This window comes from Rhipicephalus microplus, chromosome X (genome assembly GCF_043290135.1).
Source record: "Rhipicephalus microplus isolate Deutch F79 chromosome X, USDA_Rmic, whole genome shotgun sequence".
Classification (NCBI taxonomy): Eukaryota; Metazoa; Arthropoda; class Arachnida; order Ixodida; family Ixodidae; genus Rhipicephalus; species Rhipicephalus microplus.
Window position 1 is genome coordinate 507,817,436 of NC_134710.1, and position 23,421 is coordinate 507,840,856.

Here is a 23,421-nt window from a genome sequence, read left to right on the forward strand (position 1 = left end):
TTCACTTTTGAAGTGACTTGGTTATCTTTAGGTGGCATGTTAAGACCACAGATCCAACAGCCCTGAATAGCTTGTTGACTTCTTCACTGCAGTAGTACCCCCTAATTTGGTATGTAGTTTAAATTGATTATTAACAGATTTTTCGGGCCAGCCTTGCAGTCGGCATCTTTGGTCAGTCTTCAAAAACTGCACTGAGGCTATTGTGTACCATAAGCATCACCACACAGAAAGCGTAGTGCCGGCATTGGAACAATTGCGCAGTACTTTCAAATTGATTTTTGTTTTGTAACTAAGGTGTTTATCGAACACATAGTTCTACGGCAATGAAATTCTATAAATCTGCAGGAAGGCTATGCACGCCGCCCCTCTCCTATTGTAGCGACTGCTTTGCCCTGTTTTCGTTACAATTGAAACCATCACAAACTTTTGTGATTGGGCACTAGCATTCAGCGACGCTGCATTTGTGACGCTGCTGGTGCATGTATGTCCTTTCTGAGTGCTCCCATGGTGAAGCAAGTGATGTTACTCCATGCCCACTAAGCCATCTCATGATGAAGCGTGTCATGTAACTGGCATTGAAAAATGTCAATATAGGGGTTGTGGATGGTACCGTGCTCCGCAGGGCTATTCATAATTTGCATTTTTTATTACATGTAGGCTGCCACAAATCATGACCAGAAAAGCATGAATACTAATGCTGGTGTTTACTCGCAGTAAAAATGGGGTCGCCGCTGACTTTTGAGGAAAATTCGCAAAGCGACGAGGGAAAAACTTGCCAAAAGTTGCCTTTCTTTTTTTTTTTTTTCAAATTTTGCCTGAAGTCGCCATTCTAGGCACGCCGCACATATGTGTGGCGTACCTCGAGTGGTGACTTTTCTGGCAAGTTTTTTTTCGTCGTCTAGCGAATTTCACTCAAAAGTCAGCGGCAACCCTGTTTCTGCTACGAGTAAACACCAGCATTAGTATTTATGCTTTTCTAGTCATGCTTCGTGGCAGTGTGCATGTTTTACCAAGTTTTAAAACTTGAAAGCAAGGCATTGTGCAATCACATTTCTTAACTTAGCCAAAAAGTTCTGGCTAATATGTGTATTCATTGTGTAGGGGAAAAGTTGTAAGGCTGCAAAAATTCTGAATATCGTGATTATCATGCTGTTATTAAATGTTCAATGTGATCTATCTACGAATTGGGAGTACTTTAAATTTAGTGATAGGGCCTTGGCCTACAAATAGCATTCTTTTTGTCATTACTTGACCAATCAATGTTGAGCCAAGTGAAGAGACCACAGTGTGTAGTGATGTGCCATCCTTTTTTGTTGTTGTTCAGGGCTGGAGAGCAAGCTCAACACATAAGAGCTAAACGAGACAGATGCCAATGGGTACTTCATTTTCATTTGGTGCAGACCGGACCGCAAAAAAGAACCAAGTAGTGTGCATTTTTCTTTTTTTGCAGAAAAGTAGTTCATTGTTCTTATCATGGCATTTGTGCTGTCCAGCGACGCAACCAAGAAGCAACATATTGAACCTTGCAAACAACACAGAGATGAATTGGAGCACTGAAGAAACCAGTGATGACGCACTCTCTTTCAGAGTTCTGTTTTCCTACAAAATCGGGTACCTCAGAAGCCGATCAAGTCACATTGGCATAGACTTGTTTTGTTCTTGAAGTAGCCATTGCTGAAATACTGTATTCGTGGGGAGCACAGTGGCATCTATGTTTCCACTGATGTTCCTAGGTTGTAAAGTTGCAACAAAATTGTTTCTGACAGCCTTGGACCGTAATTTTGAAAAAGCAGTCACCGAAGAACTTGACAAGAAGGGTGTGCACTATATATCGAAATCTATGAAACACTTCTTCCTGAACAAAGATGCCAGCAGCTAGACGTCATTGTCAGATACGTTACTAAAGTTCGTCAGCAGGTCATGGCAGAGCACTTGTGTTCTTTTCACTTAGGTTCTGCAAACTCAGATGTGTTAGCTGCACCAGTGAAAGAAGCTGTCCAGGGCCTGACTCAAAAAAACATGCTTCTATAGCGACAGCCCCAATGTGATGAATTATTACTGAAAAAAAAAAAAAAAAAACATGACCGATCTCTTTTTCTAAAAATCGGCATAACACGAAAGTGAAACGTGTTTCACAGAGATAGCTGATCGTTTATTGTGCATTTTTTTGCCATAAGGGCGAAGGAATGAATGCTACAGCAACAAATTGCAGTCGCGCGAAGAGCAACTAGCGTGCACCTCAAGCAGAAAGTACACACGAAGTGAGCATACACGGGTTATGCACAAGCTAACAACTATCACAGTTCGACACTTATAGTGTCCTGTTCAAACAGAAAGACGCGCGAAACAAACGCACAAGTACACGCAGCACAAGCATGAACAACTGTCACAATTTGTGTGTAGGCAGCGTGCTCATTTGGTAAACGCAGCCACGGCAATGAGCAAAGTGGCTTTTGTGAATGAATGTGTGGCTCCTGAAGAATTGAAAAAGGCGCTTAATATCTTGTCTGTCTATAGGTGACACGGCGCAGTGGCTTATAGGGGATAGGAGAAGTGGAATAAAAAAAAATAGAAGAAAAAAGAAGACAGACCACTGGCCGCACAGAAGCAACAGAAAGAAGTAAGAGATAGAAACAATCGGGGACATGGTCGAAGGAGTTGAAAACGAGGCACCACGGGGTGAGAGCTACATAGCGTCAGGAGATCACGGATGGCGGGCTGATGGGCAAGAGCTACGCTGGCATTGGAGATCAAGGGCAACACAACCGTTCAGCATGGAATCCAGCAAGCAACTCTGACCTTAGTGCTCTCCCGAATCACGAGTTTTGCATCTTCCAAACACGAGCATGCATCTTCCGCGGGGCGCCCGCAGAAGATGCATGCTCGTATCACAATGGCAAAATCCAGAGCAAAAGTTCTAGATTGTCCATGGGGAAAATGTGTTATATCAAGGTTGTCTCCCGCTGTTACTTTGTTTCTTAGAGGGTGCGAATACATGTGCTTCTATGAAGCAAAGGTGGGGAATATAAAAACTTTGTTATATAGAAGAACTCGTTATATGAAGGTTTGTTATAATCAGCTTGAACTGTATATGTACGTGTGTATTATCTCTCTTTGCTGTATGCCTTATAGTGAGGGCCCGAATCTTTGTCAAGTGGGAATCGCCACTTTTTGTTTGGGCCTTTCTCCATTTCTCATGGAAATAAATTGAAAACTGAAATTGAAAGCATTGTTTTGACAGAAAACTACAGAAGCATTTGTCTGTCTGAAAGTGCCCCCCTCTGGCATGTAAGCTTACGGGGGTTGACTCTGAGTTTTGCGCTCGACAGTTTCATCGAACAATGTCCTACACTGAAGTCCTAAATGTGCTTCCAGGACCTCGTGCAGCTGGTACAGTTTATATGCGTCTTCGTGAGCAAAAAAGACATTCTTGCCACAGCACTCTTTTTGGGGAACGTGGCCAACTTGTTGGCTTTTTGAAATTGTTTCAACATTCTGAGCTGCTTGTTCGTTTTTGTATGAAGAAATAATGAAACTCTAAGTTCTTGGTCGGTTTGTGGAGATTGTAGCCTACTGGTACCTTGCTGGGTGAAGAGCTTCAATCTGTTGACTTGAAGTCGTCAATCAACTGGAAGGAAATCATCAGGATTGGTGGCGATATGGAAAGGGTCATTTCAGGCTGGTTAGCCGAAGAGAAACAACTGTTGTGACTGGAAGCAAAAAGATTTTACATTAAATGTTCAAGCTACCTGCTTCTCAACACTGCCACTCGACAACATTGTTTTGAAGGATCTCGGGTGCCTTCAATGAAACGTCGTTCAAGAAGAAAGTTCTGTTGTAGCTTTGAAACTTCAGACAAGCTCCACGAGTGATAGCACCTGAAGAAATGTAAGCTCTAATGGACGAACTCTCACTCATTTCTACGGAGAAGCTTCAGTATGAACCAGGCAAGTGAGCTGGTGGTGCCTGGCAATGTATCTTAGTTATGTGAGGCAAAGACAACAGTCCTAAGTACACTTTGCTAGTGAAGCTCGTGAAGTCATTACTGTGCCTTTTGCACGGTAATACTGATGTGACAAAAGGATTTAGTGAGAATCGCCAGCTGCTGCAAGAGAGGAGAAAGCTGTCGAATGCGAGCATAAATGAGCTTCGTGCTGCTCAGTCATTTTCTAAGATGTATGACTGCAATTTAGCGGCGATTCCAATCAAAATAGACGTGAAGAAAGTCTAGCAGTCGTATAAGCATTATTAAGAGTGAATGACGAGAAAGGAGGAGCACACAGCTAAGAGACGCGAATTTGGCATCATCGGCTGTTCAACGAAATCGCAGCAAAAACAGGACCTAAGTGCTGAAATTGACGCGAGAAAAAAAAACATTTAGCAATGCTGAAGTTCTGATTGCAAAAGGCATGAAGGCAAAAGCTTTTGCCGACATTGCTAGTGGCCAAGCATTACTGAAGAAGGGCAAGCAAGGCTTGCAGAAGCTCCCCATAAGCTTGAAGTTTAAAAAATATTGTGTGGCACACCATTGCAGTATTTAGTGCTAACTAATGTGATCCGTGAATGTGACTACTTCGACCACGTACTTACTGTGCCTAGTGCCATGTAGTACTGTCGATAGAAACTGAAAGCTGTAAGCCCATCTGCTATTTTTATTAACATGTTTTTATTCTGCACTGGACCACTGTTTTAAAAATTTATAAAGCAGGGCATTACAGTTTTTTTATAGTTGAATTTACACAGGAGTCCTGTCCTGACTTTGTCGTCAGGTTTATATAGCTTTTGCTAAAGTACTTTATTGTCTTGTTAAAGGGATACTGACAGAAAAACTTCGGCCTTGAGTTTTTATGCTACAATGCGTTGCTGAGGGCCTGTTAGTCATGACACGACACATCGTTTGCTGCAGCACGTGACAAATAATTAATTACAGGCCCCTCATTATCAATCAGTTTGTTTCGGTTTGAGAGAGTTTCAAAAACTGGGTGCAACTGTGGCCACCTAGCATGTGCTGTTCTTGACGTCGGCACACAGAACTGTGATGCACTCCCGCACAGTCCACTTCAAGAATTACTTTCGAATAGCAATTGGGACTGGAATGTCGCCAAACACAAAACTTTCTAAGCGTGCGCCACGGCCACGCTCTCTCAACCAGCTGCCAAGAAATAGACTTTGGGAACTAACGCGGCAAAAAAAATAAATGGCGGCTTTGACGTCATCATAATTTGTTTTGTTGACAGCTTTGTGGTGACGTGAGGGAAGTAGAGGGTTCCCTCGGGGTCCCCTCTGAGGGTGTCTATAACGCTATGAAGTCGGTCGCTCACGCAAACTTTAAAATTAATTTAAAATACCTTCCAAGCTATATTCGCTGTTGATATCTTGCAGAACATATACGAATGTTCACAAGAGTCGACCCCAATGGCTATCTTGACCCCAAAATTTTGTGTCAGTACACTTTTAAAATAGTCAATTTAAAGCTAAGATGGTTTTCTATTTTACATGAAGAGTTTTTACATTGTGTGTATTTTTAATAATTTGGACTTGGTCGTTTTTGTCGTTTTTGCTAAGCTTTTACAGCAATCATTGTTGATAATGTGTCAAATTGGTCCAATCTCAAGGCTGTTTTGGTGTACCTAACTCTGTATAAAGATAAGCCTGAAAGTTCGAATGTTTAATTTTTAAAGACGTATGCTGACAATTGTGATCTTCTGGCTCTTGCTATATTTGCGTTTTCTCTGTTTTGGTCTTGAAGTTTAAGTTGAAATGACCTAACTTCGGGACAGTTTAGTGATGTATCTGGACGTTTTTTTTATTGTTGTAATTTTCAAATCCTTAAGCTGATGGCAACAGAAATCTTGTTGAGACATTTGGAATAATGAGTCTACTACACTTTATTGATTTCTTATGTACAGTATGGTGCACAATAAACACTTGGAACCACCTTGACAGATTTATTGTGACTTATTTTTACCCTTATAACTGGAGATTGACAGACTTATTGTGACTTATTTTTACCCTTATAACTGGAGAAGCATACTGTAGCATCTAGTTTCCAGTGGCTGCTCCAAATTCTAATTTTGCTTGCTCCAACAGCTGCCCCAAGAAGTAAAGTGCCACTTTCATCACTGCAAACATGATCATCGACGCTTTCGAATGAAGTTTGTCAGATAGGCTTTGCAGGCAAGAAGTCAACCAGCAGTGCAATTAAGTGCACAGATTGTTGGAGCAACCGCCAGCATACTTCCCATATTCTGTCATTTGTTTATTTGCCCAGAAAGAATGAGTACATCATGATCTGCTAATGTTGAGAGAAGCATTGGCATGCTGCCAGCGTTTCACTGCTGTGTTGCAGCAAAGCACATCATCTTTTCCGCAGGTGCACTTTTTTAGCTGACTACAAGATCGCTTTCGCTTTTTCTTTTATTTTGTTGTTTTTTCCACTATAGTAGAAGCGAGGCTGGGGTGGTTCAGCTTCCACACATTAGTATCCCTACACTGCATTGCCTTGCGGCTTTTAAGGGCCGTCATTTCTGCCGATTTGCGGCGAGATCGGGAATCGGCACATGGCACCCAAAGTTTTGGAATCAACCGGGCTGGTGCTAACCGCTGCTTCAAATTATCCACTCGTGGTTACATTGCAAAATACCTGGCCGCAAATATCCTTCTAATTAAGTGGTGTTTCGGAATAACCGGGTTTGAATTAGTTAGGTTTTACTGTATCTTCAAGTCATGCTGGCATGACCATTTAAAAGCAGCGTGGGAGACTTGTGCAAGAGCCGTAAATTGGCTAACAAATGTATGCCACATTCTTTATTAATAATATGAAAGAAACACCTTTTATATTTGATTAAAAGAGGAGTCAAAAATTAAAAACTTGTTCCTAGTTATTGTTTGCAGCACCAAGAAATACTAGTGGGAAGCACTGTTGTTGAGCTAGTTTTCCATATACTTGATCGTTTGTGTTATGTAATGTGTGTAATGTGTAATGTGCATGTGCTTGTCTTTTTAGGAAAGAACTTAATTGCTACGTGTGTTGATGGCTTTCTTCGTATATCTGCTTGACTGGCGCTAAAGCATTATGCATCAAATAAATGTGAATTCTTAGCTCTTTGCATGCTGGATGTACGCAGTGTTGAATGTCGCAGCTTTCTCATTTTTCCGCAGTTATTGCGTGCTGCTCTTTTTTTCTTTGATCTGATTTGACTTGGATGCTTCCCTTGCACAGACTTCAGTTTCTACCTCTAATTACTAGTAACTCATTTTTTCCGATGTTTCTCAGTGTATGGAATGAGGACAAACAAAGAAGAGATAGTGCTGAACTTGCAACTTGCAAGAAAAAAAAAACGGAGCAGACAAAGTATACAGAATTTCAATCTGAGAAAACTGTGGCTCATTATGGACATCGCATATTTTGCCATAAAAAAATTGCTTTTCTAGCTCAAAAGAGGAAGCAAGGCTACACTGATGCACTTTTCATCACGTTTCTAAAATTCTTGGGATTTTATGGCTTCCCGTCCTGTCCTATTTTTGTTTCTTGTGGGTCAAGCCCCTTTTCAATCATGCGTGTTCTCTCAAGAAACAAGTAAGATAGTGCGTGAAATCATATAAGCCCAAGCAATTTTGAAACCTGATGAAAAGTGCATCAGTGCTGCATCGCTTGCTCTAGCAAAAAAAGTTTTTATCACAAAACATGGGTTGGGTCGCAGTTTCTTCTGACTGCAACACCTTGTTTGCTCTGTTCATCTTTCGCCTCGCCGCTGTGGTCTAGTAGCTAAGGTACTCAGCCACTAAACCTGCGGGATCGAATCCCAGCTACGGTGGCTGCATTTTTGATAGAGGCGATAATGCTGTAGGCCCGTGTGCCCAAATTTGGGTGCACTTTAAAGAACCGCAAGTGGTCGAAATTTCCGGAGCCCTCCACTACGGCATCGCTCATAATCTTATGGTGGTGTTGGGTGGTTAAACCCCACATATCAATCATTATCATCTGTTCATCTTTTTCTGAAAAGCGCTATGGCAGGAAAATAAGTCAGTTGTAAGTTTAGAGCTCTCGCTTCTTTGTTTGATCTCATTCTATACGCTGTGAAACATGGACTTATGCTGAACCAACTAGCTGAACACTCCACCTTCTTTTCTTTCATATAACCAGCAGTTCAAGCACTTTAGCTGCCACTTCATTGCCCTCATTTGCCTTCGCTCATCTGCAGTTCTCCTTATGGTCAGCCATTTTCTTTCTTTCTCTCTCGCTCCTTCTCGTGATGTATGGTCTTTGTTGAAGCTGAGGCGTGTGCGCTCTCCATCTGTGGATTTCTGACTGTGATCGCTTGTCATTTTTTCATGGCGTTCTGGTTGCTTATCGTGGCATCGCAGGAGAGGAGGTACCAGGTAAGCTCCCAATTTTGCTGAGACCTGCCTCTTCTCAGACGAGTCGATGCTTTCACTTCTATTTATCTTTTCACGCGATCCATGTCTAAACGAGTTGCTCGAGGAATTCCTATTTATTTTCCATAACTTTCCTTGAAGTAGGGAGCATGTCGCAGCTTCTCAGCTAATGAAGCTGTCATATTTGATGGTAGGTAGAAAAATCAGTATTGATTGCTGTTCTGCTTGTGTAAATGTACTGAAGCGTGGTTGATGAGTTACTAATTGAGCCTTTATGAGTCTACAGGCATCGAGGTCAAATGAGGAACTGGTATATCTACAATACTAAAAATGCCAACGAATTGAGAGAAAGAAAAAAAATAGCTTATGTAGTTTATACATCATTTCTCATTACTTAAAGGAAAGAAAGAAAAGCTGGCTGTACAATAGGAGAAAATTTAATCTGTTTCTCATTTTTTACAGCGTCCCTATCGAAAAAAACTTGGGAAGTGGCCTTTGGGGGCATGCATCAGGGTTGTACGGTGGTGTTCCAAGTCGTGTAACCCTTGGTCCATCATTTATCACCCTCACAGATAACTCGAGCTACACTACTATTTCTACTGCTTTTTTGTGTGCATAGTTATACAGCATTGCTTGCATTGATATTGTTTTCTTGTTCAAGAATAACCAAATTCCTGAACTTAGTAAGCTGCATAGGTATGCAGTCACTAACAAAAGCTTTAGCTAATGTTTTTTTTTTTAGTATTTGAATAAATTTTTATGTAACTAAATATTTGTGCAACTTTTCCCGTTTTATCAGTCTTGCTTAATTGGGAGAACATATTTTACATAAGCTGGGCAAAGGTTATGTTGATATATTCCCGACTTCTCGGGTAATACAAAAAGTGTTGTTTAAGTGTTTCACATGCCTCCCGTTTATTCAAAATTTTCAAAAGTTGAAAGCTTTAACTTTACACATGAATTTTTTCATTAGTTCCTGAAAATTTCAAAAAAGCTTGTGGCCATTGAGTGACTTGAGCATTTTGGACCCCACGGTTACTGCGGCTGTTGCGGGATGCTGCTATGTTCTTGTGCGTGTGCTCGCATTAACACTGCTTAGCACATTTTTTTTGTGGTTTATTGAAAGCCTTGTTCAGAGCAGAGGATACAGCTGTCGCAGCTCTTGTCTCTGCTTTCCTCTGACTTTCAAAGCATTGACATGAGCAGTCCCAGCTTTGTCATATCTCAGTTGTTTGACAGGGTCAAAAAGAACCCATGATATATCAGAGAACTGGTGTTTTTCTGTTTTATTTTGGCTAAGTTGTTCTAAAGGAGTTTGCCTTAAGGCCTTCTCACTTATTCAGTGTAGCTATATAGGAGGCAGTCATCTTTAGCCAGGGGGCTGCTGGTAAAGTCTCGCAGTGAACAGGAGCAATTGTGTTTGGTGCATGTGGCCACTCGTCATCAGTTGGGACGTAACCAGTGCTGGCCACTCTTTCTGGGGCTAAGGGTGGTAAAAATTATGTATACACCTACTTAAAACTCGGGTGTGCAATTAATATGGTTTGGTCTATAACCACTGGTCTTTTGAGGCACCCTAGTCTTTTGTAATTTTTTCTGTTATTGACAGCTGGCCATGAATGCCAGGTAGCTTATCAGATAATGTATAAGCTGTGTTTTATGGATTATAGTACTAATAAGCAAGGGTGAATAATGATTTCTGTAATGGCCTTGTCTAGTTTGTGGCAACTGACAAGGGTTTCATGGAATGGTAGCTTGGTCTGTTTGATGACTTACCATCAACATGTTTGCAGAGCCCAGAATGAACTAGGACAGACGCAATGTAGACCTTCGTTGTATCCTCTCATGCGTGTTCATTCAGTTAGCTGTATGCAAATATGGGAATGATGGTTTCATAGTATCTTTTCTACTGGCATGGTTTTCAAAACCGTAATACGAGGTGATTGGGTACTCCAGGGTAACTTAATTGACTCGTTTTACATGGTCTGCATTATTGCATTGGTGTTTTGTTGACTTTGTCTATTTACTTATTTTTATAGATTCTTAGTAGGCTTGTGTCAATAGAAAAATTAGTTTTGAAGTGAATTCGAAATGAGTTGTGATTTGGTTTGAATAATTTTGAATTCAATTCAAATCTGATATTATAAAAAAATGAGCATACGACTGTCATGACCCAACTAACCTATAACCCATTTTTTAATTGCCCCACCGCGGTTCTCTAGTGGCTAATGTACTCGGCTGCTGACCCCCAAGTCGCGGGATCGAATCCTGGCTGCGGCGGCTGCATTTTCGATGGAGGCGAAAATGCTGTAGGCCCTTGTGCTCAGATTTGGGTGCACGTTAAAGAACCCCAGGTGGTCGAAATTTCGGAGCCCTTCACTAGGGTGTCTCTTATAATCATATGGTGGTTTTGGGACATTAAACCCCACATATCAATCATTTTTTTTTAATTAATTAAAACAAGGGATGTGCAAATATCATTTTTTTAGTTCAAAGTAAGGGGAAGCAGCATTGAACAGTAGCAGAATTTGACTTTCGGTAGAATGTAAGTGATAACATGTAAAATATGTTGTTTTAAAATTTGCTACACTTAGAGCATATACTCCAGTATAACAAGTTTTTAAACAATAAAAGAAAAAAAAAAGAAAGAATCGATGTAGGGGTAGGAGTGTAATAGGTTTGTTTAACCTTAAATTGATACTTAGCAGCACTGTGGATTTTTTCTGGAAAAGTGTATTGATAGTACAGCATTCTTCTACTGCAGTGAAACCACCTTTGTAAGAGGTTACATCCAGGCTGATAAACACCTTTTTGTTTATTTCGAACACTTCGAAATCTTCAATAGTTCAAGTTTTATTCAAAGTGAATTAGAATATGTGAATATTGGTTAGAATATTCGAAGTGCTCGAATAATCGTCTTGGGCACATCTGTTTGACTTGCACGAACATATTCCTTTTTAAAACTGTGCATCCTTTGTTTATTCATCAGTTTCACATCTGTGTTTGCTCATTCTTGCTGTTAATAACACTTGGCAGCTGTGTTTGCCTGCCCTTCTGGTCTGCAGGGAGCAAACAGTTCAGGGTTTTGTGGCAGCAGCTAAAGACAAATGCGAAAGATCCCACAGGTTGGGGGTAGTGGATGCTATGTGGATTAGTCTTCAAGAAGCTGCCTATGCAATATTTTCGTTTATGTTTTCTTTGAACAATGTGTGACGATATCGATAGAAGTCTTTGTGTACATTGTGTAGTTGAGTGTATATTGCCAGATTATGAGGCACCTTGGCTACACTGGTGTTTAAAGAGAAGTTCATGGAAAAGCTTATGGTCTATAGTAGCATCAGTACTCATTTTACAAAACTCATTTTACAAAAGAGATGTCAGTTTTGTCAAAACAAAGTGCATGCTAGGGTGCGACAATGTGCATATCAGAAAAAGGTGTAATTGGGGCATTCTTTCTGAGTAGTGCGACTATAGCTTGCAAAATCATAGGAGTACATTCGTAATATTTCTTGTATTGATGTCAGAACAGATAGACATAAACCGTAATCATGAATGACTGTGTGCTGATGTGATCTTTGTGAAGGTCCAATCCAAACCAGTTTAAAGCTCTGGCACAGCTGTGTGGTGAAACAGTTGTCTGTCATGCAGAACACATTGGTTCGATTTCTGCTTGAACTGCGATTTTTCATTCTTTGTGTCAGTCGGGCTCTTTTATTCACTGACAATGCCGCTGACACTATCGCTTGGATTTTCTGCACCATGGTTCCGTAACCCTTTCATTGTAGGGTGTTTCTGACCATGATGCGCCACCAGTGAATGCTTGGTTTTGTGAATATCGGGAAATTCACAGTAATGGTGCATTGCAAAGTGAAGACGACAAATGAGGATGTAACGGAGATACGTTTTCCGCTCATAGTAGCGAGGCCACAGCATTCAAGTGAAAGCAATGATTGAGTCACGTTACGGTTGATTGGAACAGCAATGGTACGCACACCTGAGCTTGACGTCGATTAAAAAAAGACCAAACAAATCCCGCAAAAGCTGTGGCAGACAGAATAATCCTCACATGTGCGCTGCATGGTCGTTCAGCGAGCACGTGGCCCCACATTAAACAATATAGAACAATCGAGCTATTTGCTACTGACTGAATGTTTAGTGGTTGTTCTTGTGTGTGTTTGCTCGGTATGTGAAAGCATTCAGACTTATGCGTCTGCCTATGCCGCAACTATAAGGGATTCATACATTTTTTCTCATGGCAGTGAAGTTTTCGAGGCAGAAACTTTCAATTTGTAAGCTGCAATTGTGTTATCAACCAGGTAATAATGCATACTAGCGTTTCTTTTTTTGGCCTTGTCACTATAACTAGGATTAAAATAGATGGCTGGTGTACTGAACTCTTTTACAGGAGTGCTCATGACTGTTGTGCCCCGCCGCAGTGGTCTGATGGCTAAGATACTCGTCTGCTGACCTGCAGGTTGTGGGATCGAATCCCGGCTGCAGCGGCTGCATTTTCGATAGAGGCGAAAATGCTGTAGGCCCCTGTGCTGATTTGTTTGGGTGCATGTTAAAGAACCTCAGGTGGTCTAAATTTCCGGAGCCCTCCACTACGGCGTCTCTCATAATAATATCATGGTTTTCGGACGTTAAACCCCACATATCTATCATGACTGTTTCCGTGCTTAGGTGTGCACGAAGGAATGGGCAGGAGGGACCATTGCACCCCCTGGTCACCTAAGAAGGGAAGCAATAAAATCTGCCCCATACTTTGACTTAGTGGAGGGGGAGTACTGTCCCCTCCACCACGATGGAAAAACCTGTGCACTCCTATGGTTTTGTCACTTGGTGTAGCTTAAAGCTGCATGACGAACCTAGCTTGTCTGCAAGAGTCTGACAAATGTGTTTTAATCTATGACAAGCGGCGTTCGTTGCCAGTTTGTGGCTGTGAACTGAGATGAGTAGGTATTCAGATGATTCAAGCTGAATCTTACTGTTAAGGAGTCTTTGTATTAAAAAGAAGCTACTAACCGATTCAAGCTTAAAGTACGGTTATGTGAAAAGCAGCTTGACTTCATTTATTCACTGGCATTTTATGTCATGTTGAAGCTTTGGTCTATCTAGTGCTTTGACCATGTTTTTGAGTGGTAGTTGCTGTCACTGTGTGTTTTTTGTATTTGCTTGATCTCACAAAGAATAACAAATTGTTGACATGTCACTACATGTGACTTTTTGTCTGTGGGATCGGATGCGAGCAGCGTGAAAATATTGTGATATTAACATCGATACTTTCATTCTCTCACTTTTTGCTGTTAGTTTTTTTTTCTTAAGTGTTTCTCGTAGAAGCCAAAAAAAAGTTTTGAAATCACATGGAAGCGTCTCACTAAATGCCATATTTACACGATTGTAGGTCGATCCACATTGTTTTAATTTAAAATTCGAATTGGGGGGTTGACGTAGAATCTAAAAGTAGTTTCAGTTGCAGAGACTTTCTAAAAATGATCTGTGTAGTTCTGCAAAGCTAGCTTTTCTGCACAGCTGTCAAGCACTGCCATAAAGCCACTGGTGTGCCAAGGTGGCACACAGGTGACTTCACAGTGTGCCTAAAAAAAAGTAATTTTACAGCAAAAGCTGTTATAAGATCAGAACACAGGTCTTGCACGGTGCCGTAGTTATCCGCCGCTGGTGTCCGTAGCCAATATCGCACGAAATAAGAAAAGAAAAAAACGAACTCGGTAAATAAAAAAACACTAAGGACACAATAGAATTCGAACCCAGGTCTCTTGCGTGCCAGCCCAGTACTCTACCACTGAGCGACGCCGGTGCTTGAAAATTGCTTCTAAACTGGCCTTAAGTAGCTCTAAGTAGGCTGGGTGTCGGGAAAGAAATCGCGTTATTATGAGTAAGAAAGCGTTTTAGAACATCAAAGAAACAGCCAGGCATCACATGATGCTAATTGCATAACAAGTGGGTCATCCAATCCTCCGATCTATTAGAAATTTGTTTTTGATCACCTGTTAACTGTGGCGCATACCCTCTTCAGGCATAATTCTTCATCGTCGTCAACTACTGCATAAAACAATTGCACAAAATTCCTAGCAAGGATACCATGCTCTTTCGAAGAATGACGAAGGATAGCATAAATGCTGGCCTACTACACAAAATTTGTAATTTTTGGCATAGTGAGTACCCAGCAAGTGTGCTTGTGGCAGTTACCTAAAGATTGTTTAGAAAAGGCTCTGAAAAGCCGCTGTTCTAGGTTTTGTTGTGACTGTGCTATGTGTTTCACGCAGGCCTGGCTTTTTTTTTTAATGAAATGTGTGAATGGTCCTTTTAATTTTGCCGAACAACTTCAGGAGTCAACCTACATTTGAGTAGACTTACCATAGTGTAAATACGGTAGATTTTTAAATGGAGCACTGACAATGATACTTTTTGTTCGTATTTTCTTTTCTTCAAGTAAAGGTTTTGGTCATCTGAACTGGAAGAAACAAACTGGAAAGCCTCAGAGTTTTATTAGTACATGGAGACATAAAATAGCTTTAAGCCAATTTTGGTATTGTTTCTACTGTGTCGTGATGACATGGTGCTCAAAGAAGTCATGTAGGAGCAGAAATTTCAATATTTGATGCTGCTCTTTCTGAGCACCGAAGCAGCATAGTCAGTGGCCGAGAGAGCCAGATCAAGCGCGGAAAGGTGACTGTAGGCTGCTCGCACGCGACCAGATTTACTACGTCACAACAAAAAAAAAAAAAATTTAAAACTGAAATCGACTCTACAAAAGCTGTGAAATTATTTGTGTCTTACTGAGGCTTTTCTGGGCTTAGAGCTGTTTTGGAATCTTACATGCATTCTTAATAAGCATGGAGGTGTTCCATTCTGTCAGACCGTACATGATTGCTCAATGTGAGCTGTAACGTTATCTGACAAGATGCGTGCATTTCGAGAGAATGGCATGCCACCGTGCTTACTTCATGTTTAATACTACTTGAAGGGTGGTTGTGTGTTAAGTTTGGTTAAAAAGTAACATTGCAGTCCAGCCTAGCAGTGCCGCCCAGTGTGGTTCACTGACTTTTCAAATCAGTACTGTATAAGTTGCTCTTACTGTCACAAGTGAGTGACTTTTGTAGGTGTTTTGATTTCATCCTGAAAAAAATAAAGGAAACAAAAGCTGTGGCTTCTTTATAGTGACGGGATTCATACCTGAGACATTTACTTGTGGCTTTCCACCCAAGTTATTACAAGAGGTCCTGTGTTTTAAACCAGGCTATTCTTACTGATTTTGTTACAGAATGTCAAGGACGAGTATGCCAGTGATTGGTACAAAACCATGTTTAAACGGCTGCACAAGCATGGAAGTGGTAAGCATGATTATGAACAAAGTCAAATCTGCTATGACAAACGCCGCTGCAACAGCTTTTCCTTCTCAACATAATGTTTCCGTTTTCTATCAACTGCCCTTAGAAAACAAGTAAAAAAATGCCTCGTCACTAGGAATACTTTACTTGCATACTTCCACTTAACCATCTTTTCATGAGTGCTATCACATAAAAAAAGGGGGTTGTCAAGGGGTTGTCTGTAAGATGGCTGTGAAATTGTGACAGCAGCTTGATGATTTCTCATTAGCTCATGACTTTCAAAGCAATGTGGCCACACTGCAAGGCCCATATTGCTAGACCTTTGATGTGACACACGCTTTCTGTTAGCGCATCTACATCCCAATAAATTTTTTGCCATTTTGCTGCATCGGGACAGATCATCCAGCCATCACGATGCAGCTGGCGAGATTGATGCGAGTGTGGGCCACAGTAGAATCATTGGAAATTGGATATATTTCTAACATACAGCTTATAAAATGTACTGCTCATTCTTGCTAGCCTTGCAATCATAGAGGATAACCACGGCTTTCTTATGGGGAGATGCTACTCAAAGACATTTTTTTTATATTAACGCTAGAGCAATGAAACTTATGCTGTTTATAGACATTTTTACCCTGATATCAAATATATAATTAGTTTTCTTGCAAGTTGCATACTTTTAGTTCTGCAACATGACAAATTGAAAACCTTGTGCCTTTGCCCCCTTCTCTTTTTTCCCATCACTAAACTTCGATAACGTCTTTACCATTGATAGTTCATAATGTTTCAAATAAAGTGTGCAATGTAAAAAGCTAATTAGGAAGTGCATACAAAATATGTAATAGGTGTGAAAAATAATAGACGCGAAGAAGTCCATATTTCTTCTACTCTAGTAAAGGTTTACATAAAATTTTTTATTGTATAATAGAAATGTTGAAACTTGGACAAGATAATTGTATTTCTCACATTTTAGAAAATATTTGGGCGAAATTTAATCTGATCCAAGCACCAGAAGTACCTGAAAAAGGAGGGGAACTTTAGAAAAAATGCCAAAATCTGTGATTAAGAAAAAAGTTCTAAAGTTAAAATTGAATGTTTTTTATGAAAGATGTCTTTAATGTGATGAAATTTGCACACAAGATTCTTGTAGTAACCACTTCCACTAAAATGTGCCACTACCACAAAGTTGTCTCTCGCGGCTCTTTCGAGCTGACTCCTCTCGGACATTTCGCTCACAGACAGGGCCATGAACCAGTTTCCAAACTTCTTCCACTTCATCTGGTAGAGTCTTCTGCCAACTGAAAACTAGAGAGAAGTTCGACAAGACTTCGAAATCTTAAGTCCAGTGTCGAGGTACACAACAGGGCCGATGCCATTGTGGCTCTTGCGGCTGTGTTTGTGTCACATACCGTCATACATAACGGCAGTGTCGTCCCCGTTAGCTTCTCTTACTTTGAGCTCCCTCAACTGCTAGAATGAGACAGATGGCAAGCACTGCTGCATCACCGTTGTTCTGGCTGATGGCTGGGAATGACTTATGAAGCATTGGCTCAAGAATTGCGACAAATCGAACCAGTTGCCCGTAACCCAATTCAACAGAGCGCGCCACCACAACAGCTTTCACGTTGAAAGTGCAGCTATCGCGTGAGTTACGGCTTTCTTCATCCATAACGGAGAAAACACATGAGAAAAGCGTCGTTCAGCTGCGCTGCTCGACCAGACATGGACCCCGCAAGTAGGCTTCACAGCATGTACAGGCGGGCAGCGGGCAATGGTGGTCCCTGATTCGTACCACGTCATTTAAAAGCCAGTTGCGGCGTTTAAAGAATGTGGTGAAAGCGGGCTTCTTTTTATTGTTTCTTGCGACATAGCAGCCCGGGAAACTCGTTATTTGAAGAGTGATGCTTGGCTCTTTGCCTCATGTGATCGACAGTGGCGAGCGGCAAGGTTTCGGCGGCAAGGTGTTTGAAGACTCCACACTTTCGGCCTTTGAACAGCCGCTTTGTGCTTTTTAGATGCAGTTTTAGAGGATTTCCAGTTGAGTCTTGACATCGTTCTTTTTTTTTATCAGTAAAGGTACTAATGTTATCAAAACAGGTGAAAAGAAAAATCGGTAATTTTAAAGAAAACTCCCGTTTCTTGACCTGCACGCCCCCTTAAGCAACAACTGCGACCAGTGCAAAATTTAGTGAAACTACATTCTGTCATATCCGCTGTGAACAAAATTGCAGTCATGTCAATGTGATCATGGAAAACCATGATACTATGAAAGTATATGCACATCCAATGCTTTCTAAGTCAAGGAAATGCGGCTTGCTCGAACTTCTGTGGATGAAAATCTCTTAAAAGCCTGGCAGGTGGCAACAACGCAGTTCTGAAGGAATGTGCATAGACAGCGCACGTGGATAGAAAATAGAACTGCCCTTTGGCTGCATTCGCTGCCCACAAAACCCACCGAACTGTGGTCACTATCATTGATAGTTACTGTGCAACTCTGAAGGTATGCAGCAAATGAAGCGGAAGCTTCAAGGCAATAAAATTATAAAATATGCAGCAAAACAGAGTCAATGCAGACTTAGAAACAGAGTCGATGCAGACATAGACACAGAGTTGATGCAGACTTAGAAACAGAGTCGATGAAGACTTAGAAACAGGGTCGATGAAGACTTAGAAACAGAGTCGATGCAGACTTAGAAACAGAGTCGATGCAGACTTAGAAACAGAGTCGATGCAGACTTAGAAACAGAGTCGATGCAGACTTAGAAACAGAGTCGATGCAGACTTAGAAACAGAGTCGATGCAGACTTAGAAACAGAGTCGATGCAGACTTAGAAACAGAGTCGATGCAGACTTGGAAACAGAGTCGATGCAGACTTGGAAACAGAGTCGATGCAGACTTGGAAACAGAGTCGATGCAGACTTAGAACTCGCACAGATGTTTATTGGCATCTGTAGGAGCCCATAGCATAAGGTGGTGCTCAAATTCCCTCGCAGGCTCGTCTTTGTCTAGGGGACCGAAAGTTGTGAAAAGGTGCTTTTGGCTTTCCTCTATTCAGTAGTACTTCGTTCTCGGTTGCCCTTTAGTGATGCCAGGGTTGCCAGATAGTTCCAATGTGGTAAAGACATACCTGGAGCCAAACTTTTCGTGTTTGAAAAGTAGCCAAAAACATATCAAAACGTGCTGATAAAGTGCCCCCCCCTCACCCATGTGATTGCCCCCTCCCTTTTTTGGGAGATCTAAAATAAGTGCCATTGACTGAGCAAGGGCCCCCTCCCCTGCGGCCACTTTTTTGTCAATACGAGCATCGCTTACTTACCTCAAGAATAAGTACACTGAATGCGTATCCAATGTTCTTTGTGAAACACTTAATAAAAATAAAGCATTTCATCAGAAACGTGGATGGACATTCATTATTTTTAGAGGCTTTACCGTCGCCATCTTGAATTTTTGTCTGTGGTCGAGCAAGCACCCCCTGGACCCCCCTCCCAAATCTAGTCAGATTATCCTTTACTGTATGGGGGCGCTTGCTTGGCATATAGGGTAACCAAACGGTTTGATGATGTGCTGCAGATTCCACATTGACACTGTAGATAGTCTAAATCTCAATGCATACTTCCAGCTTTAAGATTACTGCTGGTGGATGCAACCAGCACAGTATTTGGATCATTAAGAATTTTAGTGCCACTCTGACACCAGCTGTTCTCGCAATGATTTACTGAGCTAACACTTCACGCCGAGGCATGTGGTTTTCGGATTTACTTCTTGTACTGTACCCACTCCTGCAATAACCCTGTAAATGCTCTCCAGTATATGAATATAGATTTTTATACAAGAGTCGGGGAACTATTGCCAGCTCTAACCATGTGGATTTGCTTTGGTTGGTCGTCCGGCTCGGTGGATAAGTTGCTAGGCTGTTGACCCGAAGGTCGTGGGTTCGATCCCAGCCACAGTGGTCGCATATTCATGTAGGCAAAATACTAGACATTTGTGTGGTGTAAGTGCATATTAAGGAACACCATATTGTCACATTTTCCGGAGCCCTCTACTGTGGCATCTCTCATAATTGTATCGCAGTTTTGGCACATAAAACCTCACACAATAATATTATTATTATTATAATTATTAACTTTGGCTGGTCTCTACCAAGTGCTGAAGTGGCGGCTCGAGGCCTTTTGGAAAAGGGATGCCTATCCTAAGCTTGATTTTTAATAGTTTGTTTTGTTTGGGTGCGCTTGATAATTTTGTGAGCGTACAATGAACTTTCTCATTTGAAAACTGCACAGCACCAGATGATGTCAAAACCAAAGATGCACTTAAAGTAAGATTTCACTTTAAAAGAGGGGTCTTACATTTACAAGTGGGGTTTGCCCACTTGCCCGTGCAGAAATTTGAGGACATCATCATCTCTCCTTCCCATATTTCTCAGCTCGATGAGCCCTCTACCTCTCACGTGGCCAGCAAACCTTCCCAGGATTTGCTACTTTGATTCCACCAAAACCTCTCATGATCGAGGCTTGATTATTTCTAAGCATTGTCACCTAGTCGGAGCCACAATTGCGACTCTTGACGGTGCACTGCGCACTGCTGAAAGAAGCTTTACCCATCAATGTTCTCATTCAAAGACCATATTTATGTAGTGCCTTTGCGAACACTACTGCTAGAAATTTTGTCATCGACAGTCAGACCTTCCTATGAGAATATTGCATACCTGGCAAGGCTCCTGAATTTTCAGAAACTCCCGCATTTCGACCAGCTCTTACGTTTGAATGATTCTCAGGAAAATCTCCCGGAAATTGAAATTTCTGTGCCTGTCAACAACTTTGGGCTGTCCAGAGAGCCGGCAGTGTGGCTGTTTCTACGTGGGAGCGGCCCCCTTCGCATTGTCAATCTAAGAGGTGTCTTTTTTCGGGATCCTTAAAGTTCTTTGTGCCGTATCTGGCTGCATTGACAAAAATCTAGCCTGGGCCGATCCAGCCTTTTTGCGAACCGATCGCATTTAGGAAACGTTAGGAAGTAAATAAATTCAGAAGGCATTCATGTAAATTTACTGTAGGATTTTGGTGATGTGAAACTAGCAGATACAAATTCGTGAAATTCTCCAGCCGAATTCTACTGCTTTTATTGAGTCAAAATTCAAAAGTTCCAAACACTTTTCTTGATACTAATTTAGTACCAAAACCCACCACGGCGGTCAAGGGGCTAAGACACTTGGCTGCTTACCTGCTGGTCGCTGGGTCGAATCCCATACGTGGCAGCCACATTTCTGATGGAGGCAAAAATGCTTGTAGCCTGTGTGCTTAAACGTAGACGCACATTAAAGAACTCGAGGTGTTCGACATTTCCGGAGCCCTTAACTACGGCGTCTCATAATAATATGGTGGTTTTGGATGTTAAATGCCAATAATTATTATTATTACTTTAGTAGCAAAGGCTGAGAGCAGTGTGCTGGAAGCTTCGGAAGTATGTGCGCTGTGAAGAAAAAGACGAGTTGCCGTCCCATAGTGGAATTCCCATCGACCTCTTTATTCCAACACTTATCTGATCTTAATGATGACACTACCCCTTCTCGTCATTTACACAATTATTAACATAATCTCGAATATTTCATGTGATCACGCTGATGGTGTGCTAGATCACAGTATTACAGATCATAATCCTGTTTTTTTCATTTTGGGTTCCAAAAATACCAAGGCAAGTAACATTTTTCACTAAGCACTAATTCGATTCAGATAAATTTGTGCAAATAATTAGTGCAGCCGACTAAACTTCGGTGACTCGTGAGGACTGCGAAGAAAAGGCTTTTGAGTCTTTCTGTGAAGTGATTGCCAAAAGTATAGAGGCATGCACAACTTCGACTACTGTCACGAAGTAGTATCATTCACCCAGATATCCATGGATAAATAACTCATCGTTAAAGTCCATTAATAAAAAGAATAACCTTCACAAAAACTAAAGTCGCAGCCTTTCAACATTGCATCAAAATCCCGTTTCCAGAAGTATTCATCGATATTGTCTTCTTTATGGAAGTGTGCTAAGCGAAACTACTACCAGGATATTATTTTAAAAAATACAGGTAACACGAGACGTTGTTGGCAAACCATTAAAGAATTTTTGGAGGAAACGTATACAGACTCGGAAAAAGTAGCCACTGCGTTTAGTGGGCACCTCTGCGCATCTGCGGAGAAGCAGCAGTCAGCAATTCATGTATGTGATATACCATGGTGTAGTCATTTTTTTTATCTACATTTGACATCCGAAGATGAAGTCTTTCAGGTCATCGTATCATTGAAGACCACAAGTGCTGGTTTAGACAATATCGATCCTTTTGAAGTGAAACTAGTTTCAGGCAAAATATTCCAACCTCTATCACTTATTATCAACAAGCTGTTTTCTGCGGGTGTGTTTCCGAGCTGCCTTAAGGTTGGTAAAATAGTTCCCGTTTTTAAGAAGGGCGATAACCAGAACTATAGGCCTGTCTGTATCCTCCCTAGAGATCAATGTTAGGCTCACTATTATTTTTGATGTTTATTAATGACTTGCCTACCATTTTTACTAGGACCAAGTGCAGACTCTGCATTGACAATACGACCATCTTTATAATATCTAAATCAGTTTCCACGCTTCAGACTGACCTCAACACAGATTTACATTACATAACTTTATGGTGCTAGAGAAATCAGCTGCAGATAAATGCAACCAAAACAGTCTTTATGGTGTTTTCTTCGCAAATTTCACTTGACATACCACCATCTCTTCACATCGGTAATAACGTCATAAATGTTTCTCCTAAAGCACGGTTTCTTGGCGTCATTTTAGATACTGATTTAAAATTTCATAAACATGCTGCTTCACTCATTAAAAGATTGCATTTGGAATTAATGTTATCATCAAGACACGTATATATTTTCCAGCTCACGTCATGCGTTTCTTGTATTTTGTCTACATTCACAGTCATATTTCGCATTGTGCATCATCTTGGGTCAACACTTACATCACGCACATTGAACGACTGCAGCGACTGCAAAATCAAGCGGTTAGGCTAATGACTTTTAGACCATTTTATTCTTCCTGTAGCTCATTGTTTCTAACACATAATATACTATCATTAAGACAATTATTTCACCACAGATTTTCCATAGTAGCCTATAGGCTCATCACGCATGATATTTTCATTGCATGTATTGATCATCATCATTTAACTAACAGCAATATTACCAGGTTTTCCCAGAGCAATAGTCTTCTTTTACCAGCCATAAGAACGAACTACGGCAAGTTCACAAGCTTGTTTTCAAGCATGGCAATTTGAAATTCATTGCCTTCGAATTAAAATCATCGCACAACATTAATATTTTCACCTCACGTAGCAAAAAAACGTTTTCTTCAGGAATTAATGGTCTCGACTGTTGGTAGCTTTCAACAGTTCAGTGTTAGTTCTATATTAGCATTTGCTACCCCGCCGCTGTGGTCTAGTGGCTAAGGTACTCGGCTGCTGACCCGCAGGGCGCAGGTTCGAATCCCGGCTGCGGCGGCTGCATTTCCGATGGAGGCGGAAATGTTGTAGGCCCGTGTGCTCAGATTTGGGTGCACGTTAAAGAACCCCAGGTGGTCTAAATTTCCGGAGCCCTCCACTACGGCGTCTCTCATAATCATATAGTGGTTTTGGGACGTTAAACCCCGCATATCAATCAA

The 23,421-nt window shown here is 41.2% G+C and overlaps 1 protein-coding gene and 1 long non-coding RNA gene across 19 annotated transcripts in view; both read left to right on the plus strand.

The window, feature by feature from the left end:
- Window positions 1–23,421, plus strand: part of CAP (Cbl-associated protein) — a 1,014,121-nt gene that overhangs the window by 741,234 nt on the left and 249,466 nt on the right. For 17 of the 18 annotated variants that reach the window (XR_012887795.1, XR_012887796.1, XM_075881103.1 and 14 more), the window contains 2 exons: window positions 8,368–8,382; window positions 15,665–15,734. Coding sequence is in view for 16 of the 18 variants with exons in the window: in XM_075881103.1 (XP_075737218.1) it covers window positions 8,368–8,382; window positions 15,665–15,734 (85 nt within the window). In the remaining 2 variants the exon portion in view is untranslated. The remainder of the gene's footprint in view (window positions 1–8,367; window positions 8,383–15,664; window positions 15,735–23,421) is intronic. The other variant, XM_075881100.1, reaches the window with a different exon arrangement.
- LOC142776775 (uncharacterized) lies at window positions 913–5,943 on the plus strand. The gene is made up of 2 exons (XR_012887801.1): window positions 913–1,423; window positions 2,518–5,943. It is a non-coding gene; the product is annotated as an uncharacterized LOC142776775 (long non-coding RNA).